The sequence below is a fragment of the Anser brachyrhynchus genome (assembly GCF_964034855.1).
Source record: "Anser brachyrhynchus genome assembly, chromosome: 19".
Lineage (NCBI taxonomy): Eukaryota > Metazoa > Chordata > Aves > Anseriformes > Anatidae > Anser > Anser brachyrhynchus.
In genome coordinates, this window is record NC_137712.1 from 9829229 (window position 1) to 9850214 (window position 20986).

Here is a 20986-nt window from a genome sequence, read left to right on the forward strand (position 1 = left end):
GAAATGGAAGCTCTCCTGGGGGGTATGTGCTTTACTCATGCTTTGAGCACCTGTGAAAATTAGCTATGTTCCATGAAAACACACTCATGCAGGGTAATGTTGAGCACGTGCTTGGTGCTTTGCTAAAGAAAGCAGCAGAGAAGCCTCTCCCATGGCCTGGGCACCCCACACCATGACCAAGGAGGAGGACAGGTCACCCTGGTCCCCAGGGAGTCAGCACTCACACCCTGGGGTGCCCCAAGCACCGCTCTCCTCCTCTCCCTGACTCCCCCCGGGAGCCCAGAGAAGCACTGAGATAAATGAGGAGCCCCTCGGACACCTGTCCTCCCGCAGAGCTGGGCAGGCTGCTGAGCAGGTGCCCTTCTCCTGCTTGACCACCTCCACACCACAGCTCTTCCACATGCCAAGCTCCGTCTGCCCCCTCCGTGCCCTCCAAAAGCAGCTCTCCTTTTGTTTATTTTAGCTTAATCCAGCTGATGTGTGCTCTGCTGGGGCCTCAGAAATGCCTGCAGCAAAACCCCAGTGCTGCACAAGCCAGCAAAGCCTCAGCTGGAGCCGATCTGCTGCAGACACTTTGAAGAGCATCTCGTGGGGCAGCCACAGCTCGTGGCACTGGATGACGTGCACAGGGCTGCTCCTTACATCTCGTGGTGAGCCACCCCCAGCACTGAAGCTTCTGCTTGCAGCTTCTCCCCGGGATTCACCAAGGGTCACTCCCCATCCTGACACTGCTGGGTTTCTGCTCATTACAGGAGCATTGCGGATTTGCTTTACGTTTCAGAGCAGGTTTGTTTTCTCTCTTTGCCTTACCCCCCAGGAACAGACGTGCTGCTTCTCAAGGACGGGGATTACCGTGGAAGCAAAGCTCAGCTGCAGGCCTGAGTCACCAGATTGGGGTCACAGCCTTCCTGGGAGCAGACTAATCCAGGTAGGTGGATGCAGAGGATGCAGCGAGGCACAGCTGCAGGCAGGCAGGGACTGGCCACACCGCATGCCTGCTGCTGCAGCTCCACATAAGGCTGCCCGCAGCTCACCTCTGGGACATGTCCTGTAGGCAAACCAACACCTTTCCTGTTCGACCTCAAGCCAAAAGCCTGCAGGAGGGTCATTTTGTGTTGGAAAGGGGATCCCTGGAGCTCAGCAGCTGCTGTCCACTTCAGCTCACCTCTGGGCACCTGAAGCAATGTGCAAAGCACATTTTGTGATAAATGCCCCCTGGGATGGGGAGCGCAGCCACGGCAGCCTGCAGGACTTGGGGTGCCCGCAGGAAGCTCTTACCCCGCGGAGCTGTCGAATCATAACCATCACTAAACCACTGCAGTGCTTGGTGCTGTGCCACCAGGCCTCTGCCTCCAAGAGCCCAGAAGCTGCAGCAAGGGACACAGCCACGGGGACCTCGTGTTTCACCTCCGTTGTCCCAGCAATGCCAAGGGGAGGGAGCCAGCACAGCCTTGCGAAGCCCAGCAGCAGAGGATGCAGCCTCTGGTTATCAGCAGCAGGCCTGGGACCAATGTTACTGCCCCCACCTTCCTCTGAGCACATCTGTGCGCTGAGAGAAATGGCTGTTTCAAAAACTAGGATTTCTAGTTTGTTTCCTTTAAAAAAAAAAAAAAAAAGGAAGGAAGCTATTCAGTAAATCTAAATAAAAGCACACATCCCTGACTTAAAATGAAATGACTTAGAAAAACCACATAGAAATAGGGAGTAAAGACTCTCCACCACTCTAAGAAGTTACGTACAAATTCCATCTCTAATATTAAGCACACAGGAAGCACCAGCATTTCTAGGATAGGAAGGCCAGGATATTTGAAGACAAAGCGTCTGCGTGTGCCCCTACACTGCTTGGTACAAGGGATCTGGCCAATGGACCTGCAGCACCAGCAGCAGACCACAAGCACCACTTTTCCACGCAGGCTTTCCCTGCCCCTCATCGGTCTTTCGGCCCCACTCAGAGTCAAAACTCCCAAGGAAGACGAGGAGGACCAGGAGACACAGAGGATGCTTTGGCTGAACCCAGAGGACAACCCCAAAGGCCGGCCCACTGCAGCTCTCAGTCAGCTGCAAGAGGAGAGGGGGCCAGAAATGGGTCTGAAAATAGGGCTACAAGCTTGGGTGGTGCAAAACCCACCTGAGAGAGAGAGGAAAGGCAGGAGAGGAGGCAAACACACGAGGGGTCCTGCTGGGAGACAACTACCTGCAGCACGAGGCCGAGGTCCATGCAGGGAGCACGGCCAGAGGCAGGGCTGCAGGCAAGCACCCCGCATCACAGCTCAGGGGAGGGCTGAGCACCCAAAATGGAGCTTAAATGGGCTCTGGGGCAGGGGGTGTGGGTGGAGGTCCCAGGTGAGGCTGCTCAGGTCCGTTACGGCCCATATGTGCTCTGAAGGCCACCGCTGGTCCTGTCCCTTCCTCTCCCACCCCAACCCAGTGCTGCAGCTCAGGTGGCAGGGCCAGAAAAACGCCTGCTCGGGTTAAAGTTCTCCCCAAAGCGGGGAAGCAAGGGAAAAAAGGGTGATTTCAAACAACAGAAAACACAATTGGAGCCCTGGGACAGCTCCTAACAGGATCTGTCAGACCCATCACTTCCCCGGGACGGCAGCACTGCTTGGGGTGTGAACTAACGGGGTTGGACAAGTCCTGGGGACAGCCCCGCAGGAGGGCCCTGGGCTTGCTGCCTGGGGAGCAGGGCCTGAGGGAAATACCGCTGGAAGTAGGCTCACAGTCCATGCACTTCAGCAGTGTTTCCAAACTCTGAATTGGAGACACGAGTACATCACTAGAACTTAATAATAATAACGGTTCTGTGCATTAAAGGATGGAAAAAGTGGCCTTTTTTACCAGGGTAAGGGTTTCCTGGCACCTCACGCCGCTGACCTCACCGCCTTGGCACTCATAGCCAATAACCACATACCCAAAACAAGACGGCCCTCCCAGAGCACCGGTGCTCCTCCACCCCTCGGCGTTTCCATTTCGCTCCTCAGTGCAAGGTTTGCGCCGGTGGCTCTGGTCCGACCGGGGCTGCTGCAGGGCACACACCTGGGGGCAGCCCTCGTCTGCGCGGTTAGTGCTGGTGCCGTGCAGAGCTCCATTTCCATGCACAAACTCTTTCCTTTCTCTCACTTCATAAAAACCTGCATACAGATGACCTTCAAAAATATTGAATGCTACAGCAAAGAAAAAAAAAAAGAAAAAGAAACAGAACGGCATCTTCATATTTTTTTGGACTTGCCTGATGACTACACGCACACTCCGCAAGGACGCATCAGTAGTACTGTACCTACAGGACAGCAACCCTTTGGCAGCTCTTCCCATTTCTCCCTATCCTACCGTTATTTGTAACCAAAAAAAGTGTCCGCAGCAGCCATCCATGTCACCTCCTGCACCACGTTGCTTTCCTGCTGTGTCCAGTTCCCCTGTCACCCCACAATTTCTTTGTAAGTGCTACACGAGGCACGGGAGAGGAGGTTTAAGCCGACGGTGATGTACGTCCACTCAGAGGTTATGCAACGGGATTTAAACCTCCTCCTGCTCTGGGGAGCGCAGAGGATTTGGTTTTGACTCGGTGGCTGCGAGCTGGAGAGGGCAGAGCCAAGGCAGGAATTAAAAAGAAAGAGCACACTGCTCTTGGAGGTCCTCGTAGCTACTTAGTGGAAGAGTGAATGCCTCTAACCACCCACCCATGGAGAGGACAGAAATGCCAGGGAAACCTTTTCGGAAGACAAGCTAGCTGCACACATTGTTTGGACAGGAAAACCCGGGCACAGGCGGTTTCTCAGCTCATTACGCAGATCCGCAGGCGTGCTGCTGCTGCTTTGTTCCGGCGCCTCCAAAGGGACGGGGATGGGGCTTTGGGGACAAAGCCTGGGGAGGAGGAAGGGCTGCTGGGGACACGGGGTGACCCCGAGTGAGGACATGCTGGCCACGAGCGAAAGGAGGCCAAGAGGCAGGAGGAGAGAGGATGCACAAGAGCTTTCTGGAGAAGAGCAATAGGAGAGGAAGAGCTGGGATGTGCTAAACCCCCAGTGAGGACCATGACACCAGGTGGCCACAGGAGCAGGGAAGCAGGCTCGGTGGGCATCACAGCCTTCAGCTTCATCATCCTCTTCTTCTCATGGATTTTCTTCCCTCAAATCCTCATGACCAAGCCAGGAGCTGGCACTAGGCCCCCAGCTGCAAACTAAGGAGCACGTCCCATGGCCCCTGCCCTCCTGGGCTCAGGGCAGGCTTTGCAAACATGGAGCAAGTCAATATCCTGGTGGTTCGGGGAGTTCAAGAACCTTTTGAACAAGATACAGGGAAGGACAGGGGAGGAAAGCTCACAGCGGCTGGCTGCTCTGCAGGATTTGGTGGCCACATTTGCTATTTTTTTTTTCTCCTCTTTTAAATAAGAAAACAACAAAAAAAGAAGCCACTTTTGACCTTCCCAGACATCAGCCTGGAGAAGAGAAGGCTCTGGGGAGACCTTATTGAGGCCTCCTAGTGCGTAAAGGGTGCTACAGGAAAGCTGGGGAGGGACTCTTTGTCAGGGAGTGGAGTGATAGGATAAGGAGTAATGGCTTTAAACTCAAAGAGGGTAGGTTTAGATTAGATATAAGGAGGAAATTCTTGACTCAGAGGGTGGTGAGACCTTGGCACAGGTTGCCCCAGGAAGCTGTGGGTGTCCCATCCCTGGCAGTGCCCAAGGACGGGGCTGGGGGCAGGCTGGGCTGGGGCCAGGGGGCCCTGCCCATGGCAAGGGGTTGGAACAGAATGGGCTTTAAGGTTCCCTCCAACCCAAACCCTTCTCTGACTCCATCCCGCAGAGCTCCTCAACAATCTCCTTCCTGAGGACCAAAGCTCCTGACCTCCAACCTAAGCTCCTGGTCTCCAGGGAAGCACCCTTGGGTGTCACACTTCACCCAGCCCTGCACTCCCCACGGCGTCTCCCATCCCCTGCTCCCCACATGTCCCAACCCCTGCTTGCTCTGCTCTCTGCCCCCATGTCCTGTCCCTCCTGGAGCACCGACAGCAGATGCCATAGGGTTGAGCTCAAAGCCCCACTTCACTCAGGCCAAACACCGTGGAACCGATGTTTTATCTACATTAAAAGCTTAATAAGGTTTAGCTAGAGGGGAATTTTTAAACGGATTTCATTTAAACCTGTGCAAATCCCCGCACAGCCACTCTTCAATCAGTTCAAGTCTGCTTTACAGCAATTAAACTTAATTACTGAATTACAGTGAATCAGCACAAACCAGATTTGAATTGGTCTACAGTGCTTATGCAGAGGAATCTGTGTGATTAATTTAAAGACAAGTCAGAAACATGCTAGTAAAAGTTGTGTGACACTGAGCGGGGACAAGTCCCAGAAATATTGGCCTTCACTGTCACTAGTAAATAAACTTGTATTTGCTGCTTCATTGTCAAAGTAATTTAATAGCAAGATCTGCAAATTATCACACTCTGGGGGCTTGTGTCCAGTGCCAGCTCTCCAGGAATCTCTCTCTCTTTGTTTTGTAGGGTTGCAAAGCACAAAGTCAATGCACACTATGTGTCTGCAGGAAATGCGATTTCAGTGTTTGGGGACGGAGCAGCTCTTTGATGGGAAACAGCTACTTCTGAAACGCCTTGGTCGCCTTTGCTCGTGGAAGTCGATCTCACAAACATCGCTGCAGCGTAGCCTCCCCGGCAGCAGGCTGGTTGTTTAATGCCTGGCAGAGCCTCAGCCCGAGCTCTTATTTCAGCAACGTTTGAGGTGACTCGAGTAACAAGGGAAACGGCCCGGTTAGTTTTATCTCCTGCTGCAGACCTACACATCTGGGAGAGATTACAGCCTGAAGAATAACACCAGGGCTGTCCAGGCTCCCATCCCGGGACTCCCTCTCATTTCAACGACCAGCCCAGACCGTCCTGCAACCCCCCTGCTCCTTCTGGTGATGAGTCAGTCCCTTTGGGTTAATCTAACAGCGCCGATAAACTTCCCTGTAACGCCACCTGAGGCCGAGAGGGAACCTTAAACCCGATATCACCGAGATGTGCAAGGCAGGGCAGAGCTCGGGCGGCGCACCCAGCCCTTAGTCACTGCTGGAAGGCACCGCAGGAGCCTGACCTGTGCCAGCAGCCGCCCAGCACACCATGGATCCCTGCAGCACGGCAGCAAAATGTCCTTTGCGTGTCCCCAAAACTAGGGCTGCCCTGTTGGCTCAGACCACGGCACCCAAAAGCACGGCTCCCTTTCTGCCTGTCTTCTCCTGTGCCCCCTGCTCTCTTGGCTCTGTGTGTGCCAAGCAGGGATCTGCCTCCACGTGCAGCAGTCAGCGCTGCAGCTTTTGACCCCAGCAGCCCCACAATTCAGTCCTTGCATTGGCCAAACTGATGGCTGCTTTGTTCATTGCAGCAAATAAAATAAAAATAAAACCAAAACACGTTTATTGTAACCTGGCTGAGTTTCACCTTAAACTGTGCTTCCAGCAGACCCGAGCAGCAGGAACCTTCAGCAGGGCTAGAGAAGAGCAGGCAAAGGAAGGGGCAACCTCCACGTAAGCCAAAGATGCCCAGAAGGAATCTTTCCGTGGTCTTTGCCTTTCGTGTGCCCAGAAGGGGATCTAGCACTCAGGTCCCTCTTAACAGAGGAGGCAGGGCAGGATCCCACAGCCTGCCCCCATTGCGCCTTCGAGGCAGCGATGATGATGATGATGATGATGATGATGAGGAGGAGGAGGAGGAGGAGGAGGAGGGGGATGTATTAACTCTCATTATTCAAGGAACTCTCATTATTCATGGCACATTGCCAACCCATTAGAAGAAGGTAGTGGCAGTTGCATTTCTCTGGACAGGTGGAGAAAGAACATCCTTTCCCCACCAAATAATGGAAAGTAAATTGTCCTGGGACAGAAACATCCCGGGGAGGGAGTCTTCCCGTAAAGCAGGGGCACTGCTGCCTACCCAGGAGGGTCTGAAAGCAGTACAACCAAAAATCAACGCTAAGATCATTTTATGGGCAAGCTGAAACATAAACATGATAAACACGATAAGCCCATCAGGAAGCAGCCCTCTGCAGCGCCCTGCTGCCTGACTCAGGCTGGGCGGGTGGGAAAGAGCAGCTCAGCACTGCGGGGAGCACAGAGCAGCAGGATGGGACCAGCCTTCCCACAAGGAGCCACAATCTCTGCTTCGCCCTTCCCCTCCATCCTACAGCCAAACCCCGCTGCCTCCTGCTCTGCTCCCAGCAGCCAGCCCTGGCCATCGCTGCCCCTGCTGTGTCTTGGTGCTTGCATGCCCCATGTGCTTTATCAACAGCCCTGAAGGCTAATTGGCTGGGGGAGGGCAGGGAGTCAGATAACTTAATTCTCCAGGCGTGATAAGAGCTGGTGACTTCACTGGGGGAGCAATCATATCTTGCCAGTGTAAAGGCTTGGCTCGGGTCACTCCCTCCTCACCCGCCACAGAGGCACTGTGTTATCACATCCCTGTGAAAGGAGCTGGGGGACGGGCAAGGATCCTGAAGCAGCCAGAAGCAGGCTGCAGTCACTTCCCAACAACCTCCCAACAGATCCTGAGCTTGCAGGGGACCGGAGGCAGGGAAGGCAGCTCCCTCCCGCCTGCTTTTCTCAAGAGCACAGGGTCTAACGCAAGACATTCCCTATTGCACAAGCGTCTGGCAAAGGTGCTGCCTCTGTCTGAACCTGTCCTAACGTGGGGAAGCTTTCCCAGCCACGTCTTCATTCAGCAAGGCCAATTTTCCCCCTTTTAGCCGTGGTTCTCCTCGGTTCAAATACAACCTTCCAGGCTGCACTTAGTCACTTTGGAGATATCTGAGCTCCCCACAAAGCACTGTGATCTGCCCTGGTGTTAAAATTCATTTGGTGGGTACTGATGTTCCAGAGGTCCTAATCTTGGTCCCACACATCCTTAGGACTGGGAGACCCCAGGAAAATGGGGATGAAATGAGAAGGAGGCGTGCGGGGCCCCCGTACCAGCCCAGCCCTCCCACCCCTGCGCACGCCGCTCCCTGCAAACAGCTCACAGCAATGCAGAGAAAAAACAGAAAAGGAGCGTTTCCCAGACTAACAAGCTGACATTTCACAGCCAAAAAGCACTCCAATTTTCACCTCGGGCAAAACATGTGCACGTTTGTGATTCACTCCACACCCGTGGCTGCCAATTTTCTTGCACAAACCATGGAACTGTTGCAGTTTCCACCTTTACGGAACTCCCGAACACTCCCCCAAGCTCTTTATGCTCAGCATTACTCAGAGCTGCTCCCCTCACCACCCCAATTCCCTCCCCCAAGGTATTTCTGCACCTTTGGGTGCCTGCGAGCCTTCAAGGCTCATGGACATGGGCTGCTTACAGGGGCTGGACACCCATCGGATGCCCCATGGAGGTGCCGGATGCCAGCTGGGAGATGTCAGAGCCCCCGTGCCATCCAGGCATGCCCCCAGCTGTGCTGAATGTGGCCCTTTTTCATCAGCTCTCCCATCCACCACAGCCACCCAAGGTCCTGAGGCTGAGCCTGGCTCACCACGGGCAGATCCTGGACTGGAGAGGGGCTGCAGGCTTGGGTGAGGATGCGCATGGATGCTCCACGAGGACCAAAGCAGCCTCCTGCAATCATTTACATGTTAAATCCCACAGCGGGCACGCTCAGCACATGGGCATGGGGTGACCTCTGCAACCATCAGCAGTTATGCAAAAGCCCTTTGCTGGATTTTAAGCTCTCCATCCCTCTTTTCTCCCCAAAGGTTGGTTCGTGCCTACTCCTGCACCCCTAAGGCTGCACTGGAGCATCCCCTACCCACTGATCTGCACCTCCCAGCTCAAATAAAGTTTTCTTTTCTCTCCATCTCCTTAGTAACCTAGAAAATTTCCCAAGGAGAAAAAGCAAGTTTGTTACGCAGAAGAACCTAGAGGAAAAAAATCTCTTCTCCCACCAAAAAAACAGCTTTCAGGCCTTCATTACGCATCACAAGTAAAGCTGAGGAGGCTCGGGCCACCCATGCTCACACCTGCACGCTGCGGACCCGAGCAGATGACACTGAGAAAATCCTGGATTCGGGATGTGGGGGAGGTCTCGGGGTTGAATGAAATTGCTGGAAAGGAATCGGTGTCAAGCAGAAAACTTCCCCAGTATTTCTATGTTAAAAAAAAAAAAAAAAGTGAGTCATTTTGAGTCAGCCTCATGCGGGGCTTTGTCTGTGGGGATGACTTGCCTCTTTCATATTTTCTTTTATTCCGCACAAGTTAACTGTAGTTAACTTAAGCACAGACAGCTGGTTTGAAACCGAAAGTGAAGTTTTGTGTTTAAAACCTGAGATGTCAGGACATTTAAAAAACCAAACCAAAACAAACAAACAAAAACAACAAACAAAAAAACTGATTTCTTTGTAAAATACACAAAACCAAGCTGCTGTAATGGCTCTGAGTTTCTCTCCCAGCTCGAAGCCTCTCCCCTCGTTTCATCCCCCTGCTCCATCCCCCCCTTCTCACCCCGCGCCCTGGCTCACTCCCTTGGCAGCTCAGCTTCGGGTTCCACCAAAGCCCACCAAGGTCCACCCAAGCAGATCCCCAAGCTCACCCTCCCTCAACTTCACTGTTATTTTAGCTAGATAAAAACACCCTGAAGGTCATCCCCAAGCACATTTTTCTTCTGTGTAGCTCCATCTTCCCATTTTAGTGCCTCCGCACCATGTCTGGCAACCCCTGTGGCAAATACTTCGCTGCATCCACATCCCTTGCAAATCACCTCCAGTACAACACACTGAGCTGGACTCTCCTGCAAAGGGACCACACAAATTACCTTCTTTTTAGACACATACGGGTTGGAAGCCACCAGAACTCCTCCAGCCCAAAGCCCACTTTGCCCATAGCCCAGCCTGGCTTCTCCCAGCTTCACCGACGTGAGCAGTCACTGCCCTGCCACCTCTGTCTGACTGTTAAAAGGAAGGAGAAAAGCTGGAGCCATGGGCTAATTTCCCAGGCTGAAAAATAAGGGTTTGCTAATCTGAAAAAATGTATCACATAGTGCTCCAAAACTGCCAGGATTTTTTTTTATGAACCACATACTGCATCCAAAATCACAGTGGGAGAGCTCCTTCTGGTGCAAGGTTTCAAGGTTTCTTTTTCTGAGACATTAAAGTGTTCTCAGTTTGTGAAAAGTAATCCTTGCCACCTGGCCTCGTCTCTGCGTGCCAGCGAGTGGGACGGCCCCACCGAACTGCGGATCTGGGGGATTTCACGGTTAGGCCAAGGTCTCAGCCAACACAGCCCAGCCCCTGTGGGCAAACTGGGAGCAGGCTGAGGAAGGCAGACAGGAGGAAAATGGTGTGGCACTGGAAGGGGGCAGCTCAGGGCACTGCCAGCACATCTATCAGGGCATGTCGGGGTGGAGCAGGGCTGGCGGACACCCGGGGACACCCGCACAGCATCCCCGTGGGACAGGCGAGCCCCGACACCTTCGCATGCCTCCTGGGCCTGGCAGGGTCGGTGCCCACGTCCAGCACCTGCAGCTGCCCTGGGCTCCACCAGTTCCTCCCTGGAGCTGTGCTGAGGATGCCCAGACCTGCAGCATCCTACACCCCGCCTGGGCAGGCTGCGCGCTCCCAAGGGAGGAGGGGAGCCAAGGAATGGGGACCCCACTGTACCTACAACTCTTACAGTTCCAAAACCCCTCTCCACAGCTCTCTCAGGACCCTCTGCCACAGCACGGCCCTCCCCAAAATGCCCTGATAAGAGCGGCTCTACGGAGGCAGAACAAATTCCTCTCCGAGGCCGGCGTGCTGCACACACCACGGGATGTTCACGCTCGCTCTCAGCACCTGCATCTCCTAAGGGCAGAGAACATCATCTTCCTGCCTGTCCCCAGCACTGCCCGGTTGGTTTATGGGCAGAGCAATGTGTGGGTTGCTGCGAGCACAGCCCTGCCCCAGCCTCCTTCACGTGGATGGGGTGAGCTCGATCCCCAAGAGCAGGATAAGTGTCCTCGAGGCTGCTGCAGCAATCGCTCACGCTGGCTTTGCAGCGGTGCTCCCAGCCTTTGCAGCACACTTCAGTGCTCTGTCAGGGCTACATAAAGTGATTTCCTTTTTTTTTTCCTTTTTTTTTTTCTCCTTATCTTGGAAGCAAAGCAAACAAAACATAATGTAAGAAGTCAATTTGTCTCGAAGAGCTGTACTTTCTTACCACACCTGCAGCAAAATAAATGCTTTAAGGAATCAGCTCAGCTCCGAACACCCAGTTATTGTCATTCAACATAATATATGAAAAATAGAGAGCCAAGTTCCAGACACTCAAAGTCAGTGAAGCCATTCCCCTCCTGCCATGTCCCAGAGACACTGCCATAAAATATGGGAAAACTGGGGTCAAATGCCTCTTCTCCCTGAACTACCCAATTCCTACATTTCAAGAGGCGCTCGACTCCCCAGCCATCGCTGCCTTGCGGTGCTGCGAGCTGGCCCAGCCACAGCCCCAAGAGCACGGTGCTGCTGGCAGCACCAGTAAGGGTTGGGCTGTTACTGGAGCCGGGCTTCCCCGGCACTGGGCGAGCTGGGTGCTAACCCCTCCGGGAGCAGCAGCAACGGGCACCGACTTTCCTTCAGAAAGCCACAGGTGAAGTGCACATGGAAGAGGCACAAGAACCAGTCTAGGTCAAGGTCCTGGGAGCCCCGTGGCACGGTGTTCAGCAGCACGCGTGCACGTTTTTGGTGAAGCTAAAATGAAACCCTTGTTGGAGTGTGGGGGTCCTTCAGGAACTCCCGACAAAGCTTTGCTCTGCTCTGCAGGAGCCGCAAAAGCAACAAATCCAGGGCGTTGCTTTGAACACCACAGCCATCATCACCCGGAGATGTCAGCAGTCTCCTGATCGTCACAGCACACTTGGAGCAAGCAGCTCCTGTGCTGTCTTTGGTATGGCAACTGTTGGTGTTACAGGCTACGAAAAAAAAAAAAAAAAAAAAAAGATAGCTGCTCTCCTACGTGCTTAACCCACTTTCAGGTTTGAGATGAGAAGAAAAATCTACTCGTTTATCCAGGCAAAGCAACAAGCAACCCTTTAAGTTAAAGAACAAACAAACAAGCAAACAAACACCTTGCTGCCCATCCCTTTCTTCTGGGCTTTCAACTCCTGTACAGGGGCAGGGCTGTACAGCAGCTGCAGGGGATTAAGACCCCACTGCACCAACCCATGCAAAACCCCATCAAAAAGAAGCCTTCTCCATGCTGCTTACAACCCAGAGCTTGAACTACATCAACCCACGCTCTCCGCAGCAATATTTATAGGCCGGTATTAGGAAAGAGAACAAGCAGAAGAGATGAGCAATTAACGGGGCTGTCTCAAGCCCTCTCCAAGCGTGAGGAAGGGGTGAGGACAGTCCCACGCCAGCCAGGCTCTGGCTGCTCCATCAGGACATTTATCTCAGTACCCCAGTACATCTCCAGTCCAGCTCCGCTGCCTGCTCAGCCTGGGCCCTGCTGTAATTTCAGTGTAATTTCAGGTGTGCAGCCAGCACCCTTCACATCTTCTCTGTGAACTGCTCGCTTTGGAAAATGTTAGTCCATGCTAATGTGTTCACAACCTGCTCCTGCACAGGAAAGCTCTTTCTGAAGGTGGAAAATAAGCACAGCAAATAAAAAAAACTGATGCGCGAGTTATTGTAATTAGCTTCAGGAATGCATTTTGCTGTGAACACCTCGGTCGTCCACACTGAGTGCACTTTAGATGGCACTGCACAGTAGTCTTGGTCCACGCAAACGGATGCCTTTCTGGCAACAATAAGCCAGAAGAAATGCTCTGGAGGACATTTAATGCCCTAAACATGAAGAGCATCCAGTGCAATGGAAGCCCAGTCCAAAGTAAGAAATATAAAAACTACACAGGGTGGATACAGGGGCCTCAGACCTTTATTTGAAGATCTGGCTTTGGTAGACAGCACAACTTCCTGACACAACGACTTAATGTTCCACCTACTGGAGTCATGAACAACTCTGTGTCTCTTCAGTTAGCCTTCCTGAGCCTCTCAGCCCGAGAGAAAAGCTTGGAAAACCTGGCTGCTAACGGTCCAAGCCAGAGGTTGAATGCCAAGGTCTGGAGACAAATTTGGAGGCGAACTCATGGCTACAGTGAAGCACCTGAAAGAGAAACTCCTAGTGGATGCTCGGGGACTGCCCGCCTCTGCAGAGGGGTGCATGGTCCCCAGCACCCACCTGGGGCCTGGGAAGAGGGGCTCCTCCCCTTCCCCACGTCTGGGCAGGAGAGGACAACGCTGTGCCAGGGACGGGACATCTGGGTGTCCGTGGTGGTCTCAGAGCTGGGAAGGGATTCACCGGGACGAGCTGATTCCCTTTTCCAAAGGGCCCCTCGATGAGCCCCCACCGAGCTCCCTGGCTGGGAGCCAGCCGTGCACCAGAGGAGAACAGCTGGAGTCATTTTGGAGCACTCCTTACCCTATGACAGCCAAACCCTTGATAACCTCCAGCGCAGCCACCAGACCCGTTCACCAGAGGAAGCTTCCTGAACACCGTGAAAGGACGAGGGGTGCCCGAGACATCCATCTCCCTGGGGGCCACTCCCAAGGACCGGGTGTCCCCCTGGCAGCCACCAAGCTGGGAACAAGCACCGCTGTGGGGCTGCAAACGCATCCCAAAAGGACGAGCAGGGCAAATGCCTGTGCAGCTCCGGCACAGCTCTGCCAGCCCCAGCAGGCAGGCATGTGCATGCCAGATGCTCCTTGTTTTGGGAGGAGGGGAGGCAAGGTTTGGAGGTCAAGGTCACGAGCGAGGGCTGACGCCGTTCTCTGCGAAGGGGCCATGCAGGGGGAGAGGGAGATGGGGCGGAAATACCAGCCTGTGTGTGTAAAACGTGCAGGGTGGGATCCATGGCCACGTCTGCACATGTTTGGCTCGGGAGATGCAGGGAGCTGCAAGGCAAGGAGGTCCCAGGTCTGAAATGAAGGGCTGGGCAGGATGCAGGCCAGCACAGCGTTACTGGGGACAGTTACCGGCTTCTCCTTCGGGCATCACTTTAATGCCTCAGAGGCTGCAACCGCCTGGCTTCTGGTCAGGCTCCAGCTACTGATGCGTCCCCACTTCTCCTTCCCTTCCCTGGGGCAATAAAACACTGCCTTGAGTAGCAATTCCTGCATCAACAAGGCATGAGGGTCCCTCCATAGCCCTGCACCTTCTGGGCGAGCATGTCAACCCTGTCTCCCCATCCTCTCCTCTCCCCTTGCCTGTCTGAGCATCACTTGGCTGCTTGCACTGCAAGGAGAGAGTCACAGTCACTCCCCAGTGTCCCTCTCAGGCACTCTTTCCGAGGTTCAAGACCAACTTAAACTAAACCTGATTGCACAAATCAGAAATAAGAGCCCAAACCTAAAGGAACAGATTTGGAAAGGCCACTCATGCCCTCCCAGGAAAATGCCCCCCCGGCAGCGGTGACCTCCCAGGGGCCCTTCCAGCAGCCCTGACCCAGCTGTGTGCCAGCACCTCCAGAAGTCTCCAGAGAAAGTTACGCTATGGTGCTCTCCTTCTCCTGCAGAGAGGCCTATGGCCTGCCTCCTGCCTCTATACGCAGTGCCAGACAGGCTTGGGGTGCCTCAGCAGCCACAAAGCCTGATTTCTCAGCCTAGCCCTCCAGAGAGAGGCAAGCAAGTACCCCAACAAGGTCAGCAGTGCTTCTGGGGCACACTCACGTCCTGCCCACCCCGAACCATGCCTGTCTTGTGGATTTAAGGCAGAAAAACAGGAAATGTAAACGATTAAACCACAAAAAAAAAAAATGCTTATAAGCACTGTCTTCTAAAGCAAGCGTGCTTGAGATCATCAGTGCGGCTGTCTGAAGTTAATTTGGGGTCACTTTGGGATGCTCAATCAGCATCCATAACACAGTGTGAGACTGGGCACTTTTTGATCTGACTCCTACGAAGAATAAGTCATAGGAGGTCTCCAGCTTAATTACTCCTTTATGGCCAACACCTGTGGCTGAATTAGGAGAAACACTTTCCCTCTGGAAGAACCTTCTCGTCCGGATTTGAAGTCCTCCCAGCCGCTGAGACACGTCCACAACCCCGACCGTGAGGCAGGCCAGCAGTGAATTAAGTAATGTATACAACCAACATATGGGTTGTTACAGCTAACGTGGGAGGTTACAATTAAAACCAGTGGAGCTGTGGAAGAAAATTAATAGCACTTTTACTGCATGAGTTGTAGGAGTCCCAAAAGTCCACTCACTTGCAGGGGAAAAGCACGAGCGGGGCATTATGAGACCAGTAATAAAGATTCAGAAAACTGCTTAATGCGGGCCAGTTCCTGATCCACTTATTAGAAAGACCCACAAAAAGAGTTATTTTTTTTGCTCAAAGCAAGTTTAGCAGCTTAAGGGCTTCTCCTGCAAGGAGGGGAAGCATCGCGGACCTCCAGTGCTCAAGCACGGCAGGTCCAAGCAGGATGCTCAGCATCCCCCGAGCCGCAGGTGGCCACAGAGATGGGCACCACCGCAGACAGCACCACTGGGGACAGCCCCCAGCAGCACGAGGGGCTTCAGCCTTCGTCTCCCTCCTGGTTCTCTCGCCCAAATCTTTCTTTCTTTTTTCTTTTTTCTTTTTTTTTGCCACCCTCATCATTAAAACCTTCATAAAGCTCCAGCGAGGAAAGAAACGCACAGAAGTCATTTAAAACCTGCTCACGCAAAGCTCACGAGATCCGACTTCCCAACCCCTTTAATGACCTTTTAATAGCACATTAATGACCTTGCCACAGCGCTCCTGAGAGCGCCTCGCTCAGCCCCTGTGCACCCAGGAATGGAGCGCAGCATTCCCAGGGCAGAACCCAGCCCTTTAATTGACCTGTTCAAGGATTTCAGAAAAGTGTTAATAATGCCACTTTGCCACACTGAAGGTCTCACTCTGCCAGGTGCCTTTGCAGGACGCCGGCTTGCTCAGCCTGCCTCGCACCCCGCACACCGCCTGCTCCCCAGGGGAAGCTGCCTTCAAAAAACGTGGCTCTGAAGGCAGCAAAAAACAACAAACCAAAGGCTCGAGAAAGGCAGAAAAAGCCTCAATAAAGAATATCCCTGAGCTCCGAGGCAGCTTCCCCCCTCGCCCGTGTTCCCCAGCTCTTTCACAAGGATGGAGGTGCTCCTTCCCTGCCAGGAGACACGCACGGAGCCGCAGATGTGAAACGCTGCCTGCCAGCCTCACCACCACGGCTGTGAGAACCAGCCTTTGCTTTAGGGATTGCACTGGGGGAAAAAATGTATTTTGGCTGACTTCAGAGTGATCTCTGCGGTCCTTGCTAACCCCACTGTACCAGCAGCATTCTTCTGGCTGAAGGACTTCAAGTCGCTCCCTCCCCACCTCCCTTTTTAAGGAAAACTTAATCTCAGCAATTCATTTTGAGGCACATACTTGGGAGAAAAATAGAAATTTCAAATTCCAGCTGGAGCTATTTCCCATATTCATCAGGAATTTCCAGACCTAGCCTGACACCAATTTGCAGATTTTTGGTGAAAAGTTGACAGCCCAGACAAAGAGGGCCAGACCTGGCCCTCGGGTGGCTTCAGGAAGGTTTTTTGAAGGTTGCCTGCAAAATAAATTTTTCTCCCTCTCACTTTGCCACCCTAGAACCCTAAAGCCTTCACGCCTGGGGTCACTGCACATCTCTGCTTGGAGTTGTGCCCCTCGGGGACAACTCGTGTCCGTGCAGAGGGGACACCTCTCAGCGTGGCATTTCCCCCCGGCTGCTGGGCTCTGCTCCGCCCCAGGCAGGGCTCTGCAGGGGCAGCAGTGCTGGCACTTGCAGGGGTAGGGGAAGGGAACGCAGGAGCATAAGGCAGTGGAAGCTGGTGAAGGAACAGCACTTCTTCGAAATGTCATGTCTAGCAGGTTAGAAAAAAAGAGAGAAAGAGAGGAGCTAATGGAACATCAGCTACCGCCTGGCTGCATTGCGTCTGGCGAAGCGATCTCGCAGTCGGAGCCATGACAGGAGGAGTGGGGGCACGCAGCTGCCTGGCATCACACCCTGCTTCTCTGGGGGAAACGAGCAGCAGAAACGACAAAACAGCAAAGTGAGGAACCAGGGGTCCCGGCCCCACCATGCCCCACAGCCACCCCATCCCTCCGCTCCCCAGCCCTGCCCTGACCTCAGAGGCTGCAGACGTTTAATTCCCCGAGAACCACGGTCACCGAGGAGGTTGCAGCACACACCTGTGCCTCCCCAGCACCCCGTGCATCCTGGTTTTCATTGCAGCTGCTGTGATAAGATCTGCTCCAGCACCCCCCGTAGCCTCCCACAGTACGGCGGCAGCAGAAGTCATCCTTCATCCGTCTGTGCGGGTCTGGGGCTCCGGAGGGCTTTGGGATGTCTTTGCGATATATTGCCTGCCTGCTTCTCCTCTTCCTCCGCATCCCAGTGGAAATACTTTGTCTTCTCTAAATGTTCTAACCCGGAATACAGCCATCTTCTGCAACTGGGAGCTATCTGCATAATGCTCGTTGTTGGAGCCATCAGTTTTCAAGAAATAAAAGTTAATTCTCTTTATTTTTTTGTTTGTTTTCCTTTAAGAAAATTGCAACTGCTATTCAAATGCTTTTAGGAGAGCGAAAAGAAGACAAAATAATCTCTCCTTTGCTCACGCTCTGGTGAAAACAACAACAGCAATCACCTCTTTTCCTCTTTTTTCCCCAGACTAACCAGAGGGACCTGTGCCCAGGCCCTGCCATGTCCCCCAGCAGGTGCAGGAGGGGAGCTCTGCCCCCAGCCCATGGAGCTATCGAACACAAGGAGGGCTCCCCGCTGAGCACCACTGCAGGTTTAGGTTGGATATTAGGAAAAACTTCTTTACCGAAAGGGTTGTTAGGCATTGGGATGGGCTGCTCAGGGAAGTGGTGGTGTCACCATCCCTGGAGGTCTTTAAAAGACGTTTAGATGTAGCCCTTAGTGATATGGTTTAGTGGAGGACTGGTTAGTGTTAGGGCAGAGGTTGGACAAGGTGACCTTGGAGGTCTCTTCCAACCTAGATGATTCTGGGATTCTGTTATGGGCTCCTCGGAGTGGGAGAAGGCAAGGTGCACACACACACCAAGCCTCCCAGTGCTCAGTACCAGCACCAAATCCTTGCCGCAATGCTCTCTGATGGCTTTCACATGTACGTTTTTGCACATGGGGAAGTGTTTCCATAAGAAAGGAGTGCAGGAAAAAAACACCACTGCCTGCCCCTGCCCGCAGGATGCTCTTCGTGCCCATGCCTGCATCTGACTCTGCGACCTCCTGCTCTCCACCTGGCCAGGGAACCACACGAATCCCTTGGTGCAGGCGGCTGATTCAGTGTGCTCAGGGCTCACCCAGCCTGGCATGAGCCCCTGGTGCTCAACAAATCCTCTTGACCACGCAAAATCCCACCTCAGGAGCTATCTCCACCCTCGCCTCGCTGCCCCGAGGTGACCAGACGCTCAACGCCTCTGCCCCCTCCGCCTGTTCTCAGAGCAGAGAAAACCTGCTGGCAGAAGCAGCGATGCTTTAAAAATAGCCAGGCAGCTCGCTGAGAGATTTTTGGATCAAAAATAGGATATTCTGACATTCCTCCCGAGTGAAACATTTTGAAGGAAGGCTGTGGCAACAGACCATCATAATTCAGCTGGAGGGAGCACAGCATTGACCCCGTGGAGCAGCATCCATCCCTGGGACGAACAGAGCTGTCCCCTGCTCACTGGGACCGGGAGCCACCCACGGGGACAGGGAGCAAGGTGACAGGGGTTGACACAGCCACGTAACACCCCTCAGGCTGTGGTGTCCCCCCCCCAGCTGGATGTAGCGTGCCCGGGGTTGGACTGGCCCGAAGAGGAAAGGATTTTCTCTCTTTTCTCCGTGCAGAACTTAAATATGATTTCTACGAGAATATTTTGTGTAGGAAAGCCCCAGCATGTTAACAGCAGGAACTGCATTTTTGTGTCAAAAGCACACCAAAGACATGGAGGAGGCGCTGCCAGCTAGCTCTGATGTGGGGCTAGGTTCCCTTCCCAGCAAACCTCCATTTTCTGCCAATTTATCTACTAATCAATTCCATCTTTCAAATAATGAACTCATTTATGAAGATCTCGACTATGTCAAAAACCCTGGCTTACTCCCTGATACAGAAACTTCCCCTTTGCAGAGACCTCCCAGCCCCCGGCCTCCCCAGCACCCCTGGCCAGGGCAGGATCTGGCCTTCTCAGATCAGAGCTGCATCTGCACTACGGACGGCTGCATCAGATAGCTCAGTCTGCAAGTGGTTTCCTTTTCATTTAAAAACAATAATTAAAAAAGAAAAAAAAAGCATCCTTTTTGGCCCTGTTTGCTCTTTCCAATGCCCTGGCCGTGCCCAGGCAGAGCCAGCTCTCTGGTGGCACTGGGGACAACGCTGCTGAGCCCCGGGACAGCCGTTTGGGACAGAATACAAAACACCCTTCATCAGATTGCTGGGGCTCGGGGGGGGATTGCAAAAAGCGGCACTTAAACCCCAGAGCATGAAACAATGCGTCCTCAAACCGAAACAAGAGGATGTGCCCATGGTGCAGCCCCTGCAGAAGCAGCTCTGGTCCCTTCGGGGGATGCCACCAGCTCCTCCACCCAGCCCTGCTGTCCCCACCCGCTCCTGCTCCTCCTCGCAGATGCTGCGAGGGACCTGCCTTACCCCATTGCCAAGGGCAAACCTGCAGGTTCTCAAAGTCTTGTGCAAATTAATTGGTTGGTGAGGGCTTTAACGTGGCTCAGGAAGGTTGCACTGGCTCAGCTACGCAGGTGGTGCAGCCAGCTCAGCCCCAGCCCCCTCCAGGATCTGTGAGAATTGGGCAGAAATGTCTCTTGTTCTCTACAGTGTGATTTACAAACCTGCTTCCTGTGGAAGTAAGCAGGGCAGTGTGTATCTCTCTTGGTACTCAGGAAATAAATACTGCATCCCTTGAGGGACTGTTCAAGTGTTTTGGACTGGCAACGCTGCCACAAAGACTCTAAAATTAGCAAGTATCAAAAAAGAGGGCTGTACAATGAGGGATTTGGCTTTTACCATCTCCTAGTGTAATGCAGTTCCTGGGATTTCGGAACTGGCTCCCCCTTTGCATTCCCAGGCAGAAATCCCACTGCAAAGCTTCCCCATCCCACCTCCTGTGATCGTGGTGGGGAGCAGCAGGCTGGGACCTCTGGTGGCCTGCATCCCTGCGGGGATTGCTCGGCCAGCAGGCACGGCAGAGTTCAAGCTGGGTAATTAGCGCTGCACTAATTACCATCATCGCGGGACAGCGGTGCGCTGTCAAGGTTGACGTGCGCTGAACAGAGGGTGGTTTTTGTCGATGAGCTGCTCCCTTGGGTTCTGGGGGTGGGAAAGGCAGGCGAGGAGGATGTCACAGATTTTTTTTTTCCCCAACTGACGGCCACGAGGGAGCGAAGCTTTTCAGCCAAGCGACCCATCGGAGGGGCTGCGGGTTGGATTCATCCCTCGCACAATGAAGGGACGCCGGGGACAAGGAGTCCCGTTGCCACCAGCTGGCAGACAGGGGGTAACCTCACCGCCTGCCCCCAGCGAGCAGAGCCCGCAGCGGGGCTGAGGATGCTCGACCTCTCACTGGGCTCTCCCACGCTCACCCTGCGAGGTGAAGGCAGGGCACGCGGCCAGCACGGCTCGTTTAAAACCAGGGAGCAGAGCGCACACAAAAAACAACCTTGCGATGAGATGCGGGGAGCAGCCACCCGCCCCCAACGCGCAGCCCGGGGCAGGTGAGGTTTGCCTTGGGGAAATGTTCCGTTCTGCTCGGCTTGGTGTTCTCTTTCCAACGCGTCCCAGCCTGAGACTGCTGCTGAGAACCAGGGCAATTTAGGGACACAAAAGCCCAACCTGGGCTACGCACATTGTGATTAATCAAACGCGGTTCACCGTGGAAACCACCATCCCGTGCAGATGTCCCCATCCATCCGTGCCCCTGTCCCCTCCATGTCCCCTGGATGTGGTTGGATGGGAAACAGCAAGGGGGGGACAACTCGG

The 20986-nt window shown here is 53.7% G+C and overlaps 1 protein-coding gene across 2 annotated transcripts in view; it reads right to left on the bottom strand.

Moving 5' to 3' along the window:
• LOC308180350 (uncharacterized protein) overlaps positions 1-20986 on the bottom strand; it is a 75236-nt gene that overhangs the window by 48203 nt on the left and 6047 nt on the right. The window contains exon 1 of one of the 2 annotated variants that reach the window (XM_080561810.1): positions 2129-3765. The exons of the other annotated variant lie outside the window; for it this stretch is intronic. Coding sequence (XP_080417936.1) covers positions 2129-2264 — 136 coding nt within the window. The 5' untranslated portion in view covers positions 2265-3765. Of the gene's footprint in view, positions 1-2128; positions 3766-20986 lie in introns of those variants that run through there. 2 annotated transcript variants of the gene reach the window in all.